Consider the following 12,575-nt stretch of genomic DNA (forward strand, 5'->3'; position numbering starts at 1 on the left):
AACTAACGAATTATTTAAATATAGTGGTGGATGAAAATCTACTAAATTGAATTTATTAAACCAAAAATCACAAGTGATAATCTACCACTTTAAAATATATATTTGCTATCCAGAGCAAGTTGGCATCTCTGCAATATTTCATTCTTGAATAAATAAGTGTTTTAGCTTACATTCCTATGTAAATGATAAATATCAATAAAACGATTTTTTTTTTCTTAGCTTTCACATTGTTATTTTCAATTCTCGATTATATTCGAGTGTGAAAAACTATAACAGCATAAAATACATCGCCGCTCGAATTATCTCGAGTGTGCACAGTTTGACATGTTTAGCGCGCTCGAATTAACACGAGAGCGCAAGTTAAGGGGTTAAGATAAATTAAAAAGAAAAAAAATTATAATTGCAATTAAAAGAACAAAAAATAGCTTACCTTGGTTTAAAACTTTTTAAAAATTGATTGAAGTAGTATTTTCAACTTTGAGAGGAAAATGTCGACGAAATGAGATCAGATCGTCAGGAAACAATGAGAAGAAAAATGTGTTCTTAGATGACGACTAGCCAGGTGCAAAAGCAATAATGAGAAGCAATTTACCTGGTCAGCAAGAAACAACAGTTTTGTTATGACACATAGAATAATAGAATGTCGATTTACTGCCATTTCACGATTTGCCATCATAATAGCAAATTTGTAATTATTTTAATCTAACTTCACGTCGGCGTGCAAAAGATTTTGTTTAACAATGGTGACTTGTAAGTTGTAAGCAAAATGTTTACATTATATTTATTATCTTCAAATTTGAGTTTTAGTAAGCCGAAGTTGACTGATTTTAGTGTTATGTTTTGAGAAGGATTCCCTGAATTTAACAAATATACGCCCAGTTTATCTTTTTGTTCCAAAAATGAAAAAAGACAGTAGGTAGTTATTATTCAGCAGAAACAAGAAAATTCTATTTACCATAATACATTAATCATATAAATATTCGTAATTCGATATAAAGTTAAGGCTTTTTTTAAGTATATTTATAAGTATTTTTAACACCTGACTTATTCTGACCGGTCATGGCCTAGAAATTGTATTAAAGTGTTAAGTAAACTTTGATAATTGTATTTACTACGAAGATTCATGCATGTTATAACTAGTTTCAATTTGTAAATCTTGGGGTATAAAATTCAAAACTGATTTTATAAAAATAAATTGGAAGTTAACTTTATGGAAATTTAATTATTCTCGTCAAATTTAACTGTCACCACTCTTTAATTTTTCTAGGTTGTAGAAAATTTTGTATTTGGCGTACACTAATGTGTAGCTTAGGACTGGAGAGGTTAGACAAATATAAATAGTACCACTTTTCTATAAGATTAATTTAACACAGGCCACATCAGTGTTTTTGTACTTGGCAATGGGACCTCCGTAGCCGAGCGCTATCGCCCACCAAACACTGTGCGAAGTGTGGAGGTGGCTGGTTCAAATCCCTTCATAACCCTGGATGCTTTCTGCTTAACCCGTTTTGTCCCGACTTTATATATTGAGATGATACAAGAAGTGGTTTTATGGAAAAGGTGGTATAATATATTATCGAAATTAATTGGTTTTTCTACTGTTAGGGTACTCAAAAAGTCTTTGATAGATCAAAAAGTACTTGCTCCTTTTAATTCTAGATCTAGTCAGAAATAACTAAATCATTGTGGTATCTGAGTATCTTTTAATTCACCCAGATAAATGAAAATTCTGAAAAAAGTTTCCCACCACAATGAATGTCTTTGAAAAAAGGAACTGTCCTAAATATATGACGCTGGGCGTTAACCGGTTAATGTCCTTCTCTAAATAGTTCTATTCTTTTATTTGACAAAGGTTTATTAGCCTAAATTGAGCATGCAAGTCTGCAAATATATGTAATTTCAATGAATTATAAAGTAGTTGTCATTTTAGCCAATAGGGATTCCACGGGCGAATAAAAATGCAAAAAAGAGCTGACCAAAAATTTGCAAATTTTTAAAGCATATTTTTCTTTGTTTGCTATTGAAGTTGATTGCAAAGATGCTTTTGCTTTGTAGTTATTATTAACTAATTGAAGATACATTAAATTAATAAAATAATTCGAATTTTTACCACTTATTAATTTTTAATCTCCTTTTGCATAGCTGTGCTAAGCTCAAGATCACTCTCCAAAGTGACTATTCTCTAGTCAAATGGCAAATGAAAAAACATTGTAAACACATCTAAAACGCTTAAAATACAACAAATGAATTATCTGGTCCTTTTGCTTATGTTTAAAACATTTTAAGGAAGCATTAGTCAAAATAATTTCAAATCAAATATATTAAAATTAGAATCAAGTATTTGTCACATTTCGTCGAAGAATTGGCAGGAATGGGCAAACAATTACATCAGATATGCAAGGTACTATGATGATAACATGGAACATTTCCTTTCTGTTTCATGAGATTTTATAACAGAGCTTAGATACTTTCGCATCACCTGATTTTAAATCTTCATTCAGTTTCTCACTAGAAGCTTCAGTTTTTATGCAGTTTAATGATATATTCCTATCCAAGATTTTTTTTTATTTAAATTCCCTCGAGTGAATACCCTGCGTCTAAACATATCTGCTACTTAGAGAGTGGTAGGAAGAAGGTGATGATGCATTTCAATTTATGATGTGATATGTTACTGTCATATACAGTGATGATAACAGGTGACCCCATGGCATTCAACGGGTTAAAAGTAAATAATAAAGAAGTAAGCATGCACTAGACCTTATTCGATACTGCTTCAATGAAACCTTAATCATAGTGCTTCGATGCAATTCACATAGCTACCAACTCTTTCCGGTTTTGCCGGAAGATTTTATTTTCATATTTAAAGTGGTAGCGAAATTCATGTTATTTCACTAAACTTTTTGAATTGTAATAATTATTTTAAATCAGTTTGACCACCACTACATATAAATAATTACAATAAATATATATAAGCATATTAGTTCTTACAGTAGCGAATTTCAACCTGATTAAAATATAAATATATTTTTGAAGAAGATTGCTTTTCGGTAATTGTTTTACTACCACTTGGAAAATCCTCTCTCGAAAGGAGTGAATGTTGGCAGGTATGAATTAATCACCTGGGGACTCTTTCTCTCTCGCTCTCTGGCTACTTATTTTTAAATCTGCTCATCACCAGAGGACATTCTGTGCAAATTTCAGCCTCAAAACTCATTCTCGAAACTCTTAGAAGTATCCAGTACAGCCATAAACAAGGCAGCAATCCATTTCGATTATGTGCTGGAACATATATTAGACTTAGATTTGTTCTTGTTACTCAGCGCCAACCCTGGTGAGCTCTCACTGATTCATGACTCAAAGAAATAAAATAATGACATGGCTAGGCATATAGTTAAAGATATGGACTGCACAAACATTGGAATAAAATTATGGTAATGAAAATATAGTTGCACAGCCGGTGGACCTACCTTACCCACGGTTGTCCGCAACTTCTAGTGGGTTGCACTCCGGTTACACCAGTCTTATATATATGAATGGTAATAAAATGGAGAAATTTCTGTATACAATAATTACACTATTGGCAAAAATTTCAAATTTTCAATTCTGAAAACAATGTTTATTGAGGGCAGCTAGTTCGCATCCTATTTTCATAACATAATTCAAACCACACAACATTAAAAAATAAAATAAATAAATAAAGTAAAAAAGCACAAAAATTCTTACATAATTTTGTTCTTTTTATTATTCTTAGAATGCAAATTTGTGAAAAGTCTTACAAAGTTTTTACAGGTCGAATGTCTTTGTGGATGGCAACATTTTTCAATGATGAAGAAATTATTCGAATTGGCTTAAACTACAAGGTCTTTTAAATTCATTTCCATTTTCATGAAGCCATTTATTTGCAACTGAAAAAAAAAAAAATTATTTAAAATTAATTCACGCACATTCTAAAATTTGTATCACATATGTTAGTGACCCTTATAGCACAATTTATTATGAAACCTGTATAGTTCATATGAATTTGTGCCACAAGGTACAAGTTTATATGTAATGGTGTTGGAAATAACTTTAAATGAAAAAAAAATACATTAAAACCCAAACATCGCAACTAATAGTGAAAAATTTTACAGAAAGAGAAGTATGTTGGCAGTCCTGCATATGTAGTCAATTAAAAGCGAAGTGCTACAGGTTGACGTACCCCTTTAAGACTGAATTTCGTTCGTTCGTTCGTTGTTGTAGAACTGGGCATCTGAGGCCTAAATGGCCCTTTTTAAGACTGAATTTGCTCAATTGAGTTGGTTATATATCTTAAACCCAATAAATTAAAAGTGGTAATACATGTGTTTTAAAGATGCTCGGCTTAAAACTGTAAAAAGTGGTGTCAAATAAAAAGGCTAAAACCTATAAGACGAGAATAAAATTAGCAACTTTTGAAACATATTTCTTCCAGTTTACCTCAGGAATTTTTTCGCTTTTAATGTATATAATATACAATTTAAGCCACGATGGTAGTTACAGTTTAATAAATAAATGTTGTTTGATTAAGATTTAATTAACCTACAAAAAACTTCAGATAACTAATAGGCTTACGTGCTGTATATTGAAAAAGCATAAATAATTATATATTTTGCTACCACATCAAAATAAAAATAAAATTGTATAAAGTAAAATCCGACTGCTTTAATGTAATCTAAAATATGTAAGCTACTAGTCCTTTTCTCCCCTCAATAGAATTTATCTATAATTCAAATTTCTATGAAGTAAAAATCCATTCGGTCTAGGTATTTAAGTTTAAATCGGCTAGCAAGCAGGGCTAAAGAGAATAGAAGGGCTGGTTCACTCCTTTGAAGTATCTCTCGCCGCGCCGATCCTCCGACGTCACTTTGGCGCAAAGCTCGCACTTTTATTTCAAGAACGGAGCGCCTTACTAGCTCTAACTAATATTGGATCATTTCTTTTTGCGAGATATTCTATGACATTTGTCATTTTCTATAATTACTTTCCTCAGTTTTTGCAGTGAATTTACAAGAATTTAAAATTATTATCGAAATGCCAGTTTGCGCGATTGCAACTTGCAAAAATTCTGATACAAAAACAAAAGGAAAAAGTATAATTTTTCGCGTGTTCCCTAAAGTAAATGAACAACTATGTAAAGAATGGATTCCGAAATGACACAGTTAATATAAAACAGCAATACGTTTATTCTGTCGTAAAGAACTTTTATAAAAATTCATTATCTAAATAGAAACCGCCTCGTTACTTCATAAAGGCAGGTGAAAAGAATTAAAAAATGGATAAAGTCAAAGGAAATTAAAATGTAAGTAAAAAGTATAAATAAAATATATAGTATATAGTTGAAATTCTCCTAATTTCATAACATATTTTTTAATGTAGTTATTCTAAATATTTATGATTTTTTTAAAAATTATATTCTCTTCAATTTAAATATCTATAAATTATATCATCGTAAATTTAAATGTCTATAAACAATTGTAAAATTTCTAATGTCATTATGAACCTAAATTATCATTTTGTTTCAGTAATTAGCATTTAAGGTTGATGTTTCCTAATGATTAAGTATGAACAAATTGCTATTTACGACATATTTTAAAATCAGGGATTCTAAATTTAACTTATCCTTATAAAAGAATATGTAGATAAAAAAATGTGTCGATATATGCCTTCATTTTTCTTAATAGTTAAAGTTAAAACTGAACTTTTTAAAATAAAGTATTTATCGTGTCATTTTCACCAACTAGCAAACATTTTTATAAGTTTAAAATGGTATTTTTTTTAATATAATAACCAAGAAAGTTTTTTTTTTTGAACTATGTTTATGAACGGAAATAATGTGTTAATTACGTAAAGTTTGAAGGCTAATAACCAGAAAAAGTCTAACTTATTTTTACAAAGAGAAAGATGCAAAGTTATCATATCTTTGCTTGCGATCTCCGAGATCTGTAGACACAGTGATGTCATGAGAAGGGAAATCGTAGCTTCAGCTCTAAGAGCGGAGTGAACTAGCCCTTGTATTCTCTATTAACAGTATTAAACAGAGATAAAGGCCAATTTCCCATCATGTTTGTTTCATTTTGAATTTAGATTAAAATGGTCTTAGAATTAATGCAATGCAAGTCATTGTAGTAGCTAAAACTGAATAATTAAATAAATAAAAATTATTTGAGTGTTTACCATTTCTTTCATTTTTAGTTTCTCGTGGTATCCCTGCAGGTGTGAAAATGGCTAAGCGGACCATATTTCGTAATAAACAAATCCATATACCGATTTTATGTTAAAAACCTAACATAAGCGCTTGTGATTTTAAATACACAATTTTATTTAAAAAAAACTGCACAACTGCTATAAATTTATTGGCGCTGCAATCACAATCAGTGATTCTGTAGTCGAAATTAATCATGACACTCAAATAATTTATTGGCACAGCACATTAACCATTTATAATCAAGTATCTATTTCATGATTTTATTCGTCAATACTTATCTCTATTATTTTCTTTTAATTTCTTCTGATTAAAACAACTTCTAGAAAAAATAATATACGATGAAGAGGTAAAAGGCCTCTGCGGGTGGCTTAATGCCTCGAACAACCATATAAATACTGTTAATAGTTATTTTCCCCCGCTGCTTCATATAAATATTCAAAACATGTATTTAAAATACCTCGTAATTCCAGATATTTCGTGGTGAGACATTTAGCAAGTTTGAAGAATTAACCAAAATTCTGCTAAATTTAGTTTCTGAATTTTTACCACTTCATAAAATTCTTAGCCTAAAAAGAAGCAGTTGACAACCATGGTAGTGATGCAAACGTTTTCTAAAAGTAACTTTTATGTTCAATACATTTCTGAAATTTTAAAGCGAGTGAAATGCCTTTCTCGTAGAATTTACTTCACTATTATACCTCTTCAAGCTCATGGCGCTGCAGTTGTGTCTTTATAAAGATTAATTTTCTGCCTCTTAATAAAATTCTTTGACTAAAAAGAAGCAGCTGGCATGCATGGTGAAGGTATAAGCAATTTCTAAAAGTAATTCGAATGTCCTATCTATTCCTGAAACTGTAAATTTTTAAAACGAGTGAAATGTTCTTTTCCAAAGTCAATTTACTTCACTATCATGCCACTATATGAGCATGGAGCTGCAGTTCATTGTTTCTAAAGATTAATTACCTACTACTTTATAAAATTCTTTTCCTAAAAAGATGCAGTTGGCATACATGGTATTGGTATAAGTGATTTCAAAAAGTAATTTGAATGTCCTATCCATTCCTGAAACTGAAAATTTTTAAAACGAGAAAAATGTCCTTTTCCAAGGTCAATTTACTTCATTATCATGCCACTATATGCGCATGGAGCTGCAGTTCATTGTTTATAAAGATTAATCACCTACTACTTCATAAAATTCTTTTCCTAAAAAAAGATGCAGTTGGCATCCATGGTATAAGCAATTTCTAGAAGTAATTCAAATGTCCTATCTATTCCTGAAACTGTAAATTTTATCTTAAAGCGAGTAAAATAAAGTATAAATTATCAGCATAAAACTGTGTCATTGATTACAATACATTATTATTGCATATAAACTTTATAGAGCATTATAAATACATTCGAATAAAGATGAAAGATAATTAATAAATAAATAAATTGTTACCCCACTTTGATCCAGTTAAAACCGGACACGCTGCATGTATCGTGTATTCATTTCCGGTTCCATTTTGGTACAAATTATACCAAAATGCAGCAGCGCCCTGCAAGATAAATGGGTCTACAATTTTTTACTTTTTTTAAAGCAATTCACAGTTAATTAAAACGTATAGTCTCACAATCATACGTAGCCTAACGTATTTTAGGAAATTGGTGCGAGAACGTAACATTGCGTAATGATATTAAAAGACATTTGGCTTATACTATACTTTTAACCCTTTGCACTGTACCCTTTGCATTTAATTTCTGTTTTATCTAATATCACACTATAGCATTTAAATTACACAATATACTAATGTTATACAATTTTAAAATTCTTAAAATAAAGTGGTTACTAATGATTAAAGTACAAAATTTTTTGAACTTAAAGTGGTGACTGTTGATGGAGCCTCCGTGGGGACATCAGAGCGCAAAGAGTTAAAATATGCACTCAGTCACGCAATTTCAGATCAAAATGAAAACAAGATTTTTGTTTGTACATACATAATGGTAAAAGCAATCTTGTTTTATGAAAAATAATATTTCAAGAATGGAATAATTGAGTTACCAGTCTTCTTTTTTTTATTCAAATGAATAAAAAATAATACATTAAAACATTAACATAAGTACCACCAGATCAATTTTTTAGAAAAAGTCTATATTGGGTTGGAAATCATGCAATTAAGACCTTAACCATGATTTGAACTGCGTATTGATGATAGCTTATCAGCTGCCAACAGCCTTAACTTCCTTCATTCTACCTTCACCAACAGTACCAGTCGCCCTAGGGTGAAGCACAGTTTAGGAGATCACGTGCCCGACGGAATAAAACATTTTACCAATTGTACTTGCTTTCTAAACTTCGATTTTAGTTTTCTAATACTGATAAATATATTTCGCACAAAATGAAAAGAGAGGAACTGTGAGCGGGTTATTAGATATACTCGACAAAAAATATGTGAAGGAGTTCCTTTCCATACCTGCCAACATTCACTCTTTTCGAGAATGGATTTTCCAAGTGGTAGCAAAACAATTACCGAAAAACTATCGTCCTCAAAAATATATTTATATTTTATTCAGGTTCAAATTAGTTATCGTAAGGAATAATATGCTTTTATATATTTGTTGTAATTATTTATATGTAGTGGTGGTCAAACTGATTTAAAATTATTATTATAATTCAAAAAGTTTAGTGAAATAACATGAATTTCGCTAGCACTTTAAATATGAAAATAAAGTCGTCCGGGAAAACCGGAAGAGTTGGAAGCAATGCCTTTGTGATCATCTTCTGTTATAAATTTATGACATCCCTTTGAGCAATTTTAATTATGACATTCCTTGCTACTGAAATTGAAACAACCACGCGCAAAAACTACATATTAACAGACAATGTAATGCACTACTAAATCTCAAGCTTTATTTACATAAAATGTTATTTTATTTTTTAATTGTACTTATTTATTCGTTTTAGATGTCAAAAAGATAGACTGATAACTCAATTATTTCATTGTTAAACTATTTCTTTGAAAAGCAAGACATTTGTATCCACTAATATGCTTATCTATAATATTTACAGTGATACGAACTTGGCTTTGTGGTCACATTTTCTCTACTGGAAGCAAAACCTATGTATTTCAGTGTTTGATTTCGTTAGTGACATTTCATTTGAAGTAATTTTGCTCACCATTGCACATGAATTATTCGTAAGTTCATATAAAACGCTTCGTTCTCCCATTTATATCGTAGAAGCTTTATAAAGCAGTAGTTAAATTGGACAAAATTCAGTAACTTTTTACTCTAATCGCTTTTAACCCTTTCGCGCCGACTGTCACAAATACGTGCCAGCATAAGACCGTATCAATCAGGGTAAAAAGATAAAACTGGTAATCTAAGTAATTCTTTAGCAGTTTATTTGTGGGCGGAGTTATAATTGTTTGATTTATTTAATTCACCATTACTTTAGTTCAAAATAAAATTATTTAGTTATACTTTGAATTAACATTGATTATATATATAATTAAACTAACAATAATTAAAGTAAAAGCAAAGTAAGTCTGTCAAATTAGCAACGACTCCATTTAAGTTACCGTTTTTTATTTAATTACAACTTGATTCTGATTTTGTACGAATGCTTTTCTGAATCACCCGTCCCCAAGGGGTTAATTTGAAATTAGGTTGTTGTCACTTTCCCATACTGTTTGAAATCAAGCTGTTTTGTAAGGCAGAAGGTGCGTTTCTTGTTTTTTTAGTATCCCCATCTATAGCCACACACACACCTCACAGCTCGTTTTACAGGGAGTACCCAATCATACTCCATTGATTAATCCACTGATCTTAATTTTGACCTGAATCAGAAAACGATCAATCTCCAAATCAGTACCCCCAGAGGTATTGATTTGTTATGGGAAACTGGAGGCTTTTGTGACGCAGACAAAATTAACGTGCACCAGCCACCATTTAATACACGGAGATTATACGGCCGGAGGGATTCTGTTTCACGTTCTCACGAACACGGAGCTTTTGGCATCCCTTAATTATTTCTTAACGCATTCACGCCGGGTATTGCGCCTGAAAGCGGGACGGAAAATAGAAAATACTGGTAGAAGAACTATTTCAATATTAAATAATATTCGGGAGGAGTTAATCTATTCACAACAATAACAATTCACTGTAAAGAAATTTATCACGGCGAAGAAGCAATTCAATAAAAAAATTGCATCCGTTAAAAAAAATTGGTAGTTATGAATTTTTATCATTCCCGGAAAAAAACAAAAAAATTACATTTATTGTTACTAGTTTTTACTCCGGTGCGCTGCCAAGATGAGATAATCTAGCGTGACCCACCGGTGGGTCACCCCCGGAGTGAACGTGTTAAAAGGGACGTTTAATAGAATCTTCAAATCAAATTTTGCAAAACATTTGTGAGGCTTTTCTTTTATTGTGGTAAAACATTTCAACACGATTGTTGTTATCAAAATTTTTGGTCGTTAGATTTTTGTTTAAATAATATTTAATTTTCATTACAGATACAATTCTGTAACAGCTTTAAATTTTTAAAAAAATATTAGATATCTTAATCCATCACTGTCTTGCAATAACTTTTATTTTATTTTAAAAAAAATGTATGGGTCTCCTAACTCAGTAATTTTTTACTCACGCTAAACTTTTTCTATATTTTTAGTAATTTTTTGGAATTAGTTCCATATGAAAATATAGCAAGTGGTTTTGCCATAAGTTGTAACTAACGCGTCGTAAAAATTCTTTAGAATAAAAATTGAGTTACCTTCACAGGTTTCACTTCAACTCCAATTCGTGGGAACACAGTTGATCCTCCGGCTGGCACATGACTTAACTATAATAATAATAATAATAATAATAAAGTATAATAATAATGGAGTATAAAAATATATAGTCATAATTAAGAATAAATAAATAATGTTTACAATACTCAACTTATTTAATGATAATTATTTTTTTTTTCATTTTTCACATTATCGAATAATTTTTATTTAATAAATGCCTTGATAAAATGACTTTTAGGATTTTTAAGGAATTACATAGTTGCTTAACATGCAGCATATACACTTTATGCATATACACATTATTCCCTATACTAATGAATTACTTCCCATACTGCACACTTTATTCTCCGTTCCCTTCCTTAATCCATTGTCCTAATACACTTATGCAACATTTCGCACATTGGTTTATTTTACGTTAAAAGCCATTTTGCACGATATTCACTACAGTGATGTTTTTTTAGGATTTAAAAGTATCCACTCATGTGCACAGAGTGCAGCACTTTCTAGGGTCAGGGGACTAACACAAGTCCATAAGAATGTTCCGGTTGTTAAAATTTGCTCGTGGTGAGAAAAAATGATTTTATATGCAGATGTTTCTCATACGGATAAAGTGTCTATGAGACTGTCAACATGCACCGGTGCGTGTTAACTATCAATAATATCAAAGTCGTGGTGGCTCAAGAAATAGAGCGCTCACCTCTCAGTGATGTACCCGGGTTTGAAACTCAGCTATGTCTGATTGATACAAATTCCGCGAACTGCTCGCACCGACCACCATGCTGACTTAAAATATCCTCTGTGGTAGACGTATAAGGTTCAAAATTACAAGGCTGCGGAGTCGATTATTGGTGGGCGTAAACTCAAAATTGGGTAGATTTTTCAACGACGGTTACAAAATAGAAAACATCAGCAATATTGAACTTGCACAGTAATTTAAACCCAATTTAACCGGTTAACGCCCAGCGTCATATATTTAGGACAGTTCCTTTTTTCAAAGACATTCATTGTGGTGGGAAACTTTTTTCAGTATTTTCATTTATCTCGGTGAGTTAAAAAAATTCTCAGATACCACAATGATTTAGTTATTTCTGATTAGATCTAGAATTATAAGGAGCAAGTACTTTTTGATCTATCAATGACTTTTTGAATGCTCTAACAGTAGAAAAACTAATTAATTTCGATAATATATTATACCACTTTCTCCATGTGTATCATTTTAACTTCTTGTATCATTTCAACATATAAATTCGGGACAAAACGGGTTAAGCACTATATTATGTGTACATTAATTGGTTATAACTATAATATATGTTATAAAACAATATATTATGTTACGTTTAACATAGGGTTTATATTGGTAAATGTTTTAAAAACGATGCTATTTACTTACATAAAATATCCAAGTAGCTAAGCGATTTCCTAAATCATCTAGATATGAAATTTTTTCACCTGCCTAAAATACATTTTAAGTAATTTATCATACAAAAATGAAACTTTTTACAAACATTAATGCATCAACAGAGAATATTTCACAAATGTGGTTTACAGATCCAGCTAGAAAACATATCGAATTAAAA

The 12,575-nt window shown here is 30.8% G+C and overlaps 2 protein-coding genes across 2 annotated transcripts in view; both read right to left on the reverse strand.

Moving 5' to 3' along the window:
• The window catches only part of LOC107437101 (prolyl 4-hydroxylase subunit alpha-1), a 51,260-nt gene extending 50,680 nt beyond the window's left edge, over nt 1–580 (reverse strand). Inside the window, exon 1 of the mRNA XM_071182125.2 lies at nt 431–580. The gene's annotated coding sequence lies outside the window, so the exon portion shown is untranslated. The remainder of the gene's footprint in view (nt 1–430) is intronic.
• A 3,139-nt stretch (nt 581–3,719) lies between these two features.
• LOC107437103 (prolyl 4-hydroxylase subunit alpha-1) overlaps nt 3,720–12,575 on the reverse strand; it is a 36,700-nt gene continuing 27,844 nt past the window's right edge. The window contains exons 11-14 of the mRNA XM_087160901.1: nt 12,389–12,451; nt 10,980–11,048; nt 7,665–7,761; nt 3,720–3,905 (exon numbers count right to left, since the gene is read on the reverse strand). Of these exons, the coding sequence (XP_087017027.1) occupies nt 3,835–3,905; nt 7,665–7,761; nt 10,980–11,048; nt 12,389–12,451 (300 nt within the window). The 3' untranslated portion in view covers nt 3,720–3,834. The remainder of the gene's footprint in view (nt 3,906–7,664; nt 7,762–10,979; nt 11,049–12,388; nt 12,452–12,575) is intronic.

This window comes from Parasteatoda tepidariorum, chromosome 4 (assembly GCF_982258835.1).
Source record: "Parasteatoda tepidariorum strain Cologne lab strain chromosome 4, Ptep-v5.0, whole genome shotgun sequence".
NCBI lineage: Eukaryota > Metazoa > Arthropoda > Arachnida > Araneae > Theridiidae > Parasteatoda > Parasteatoda tepidariorum.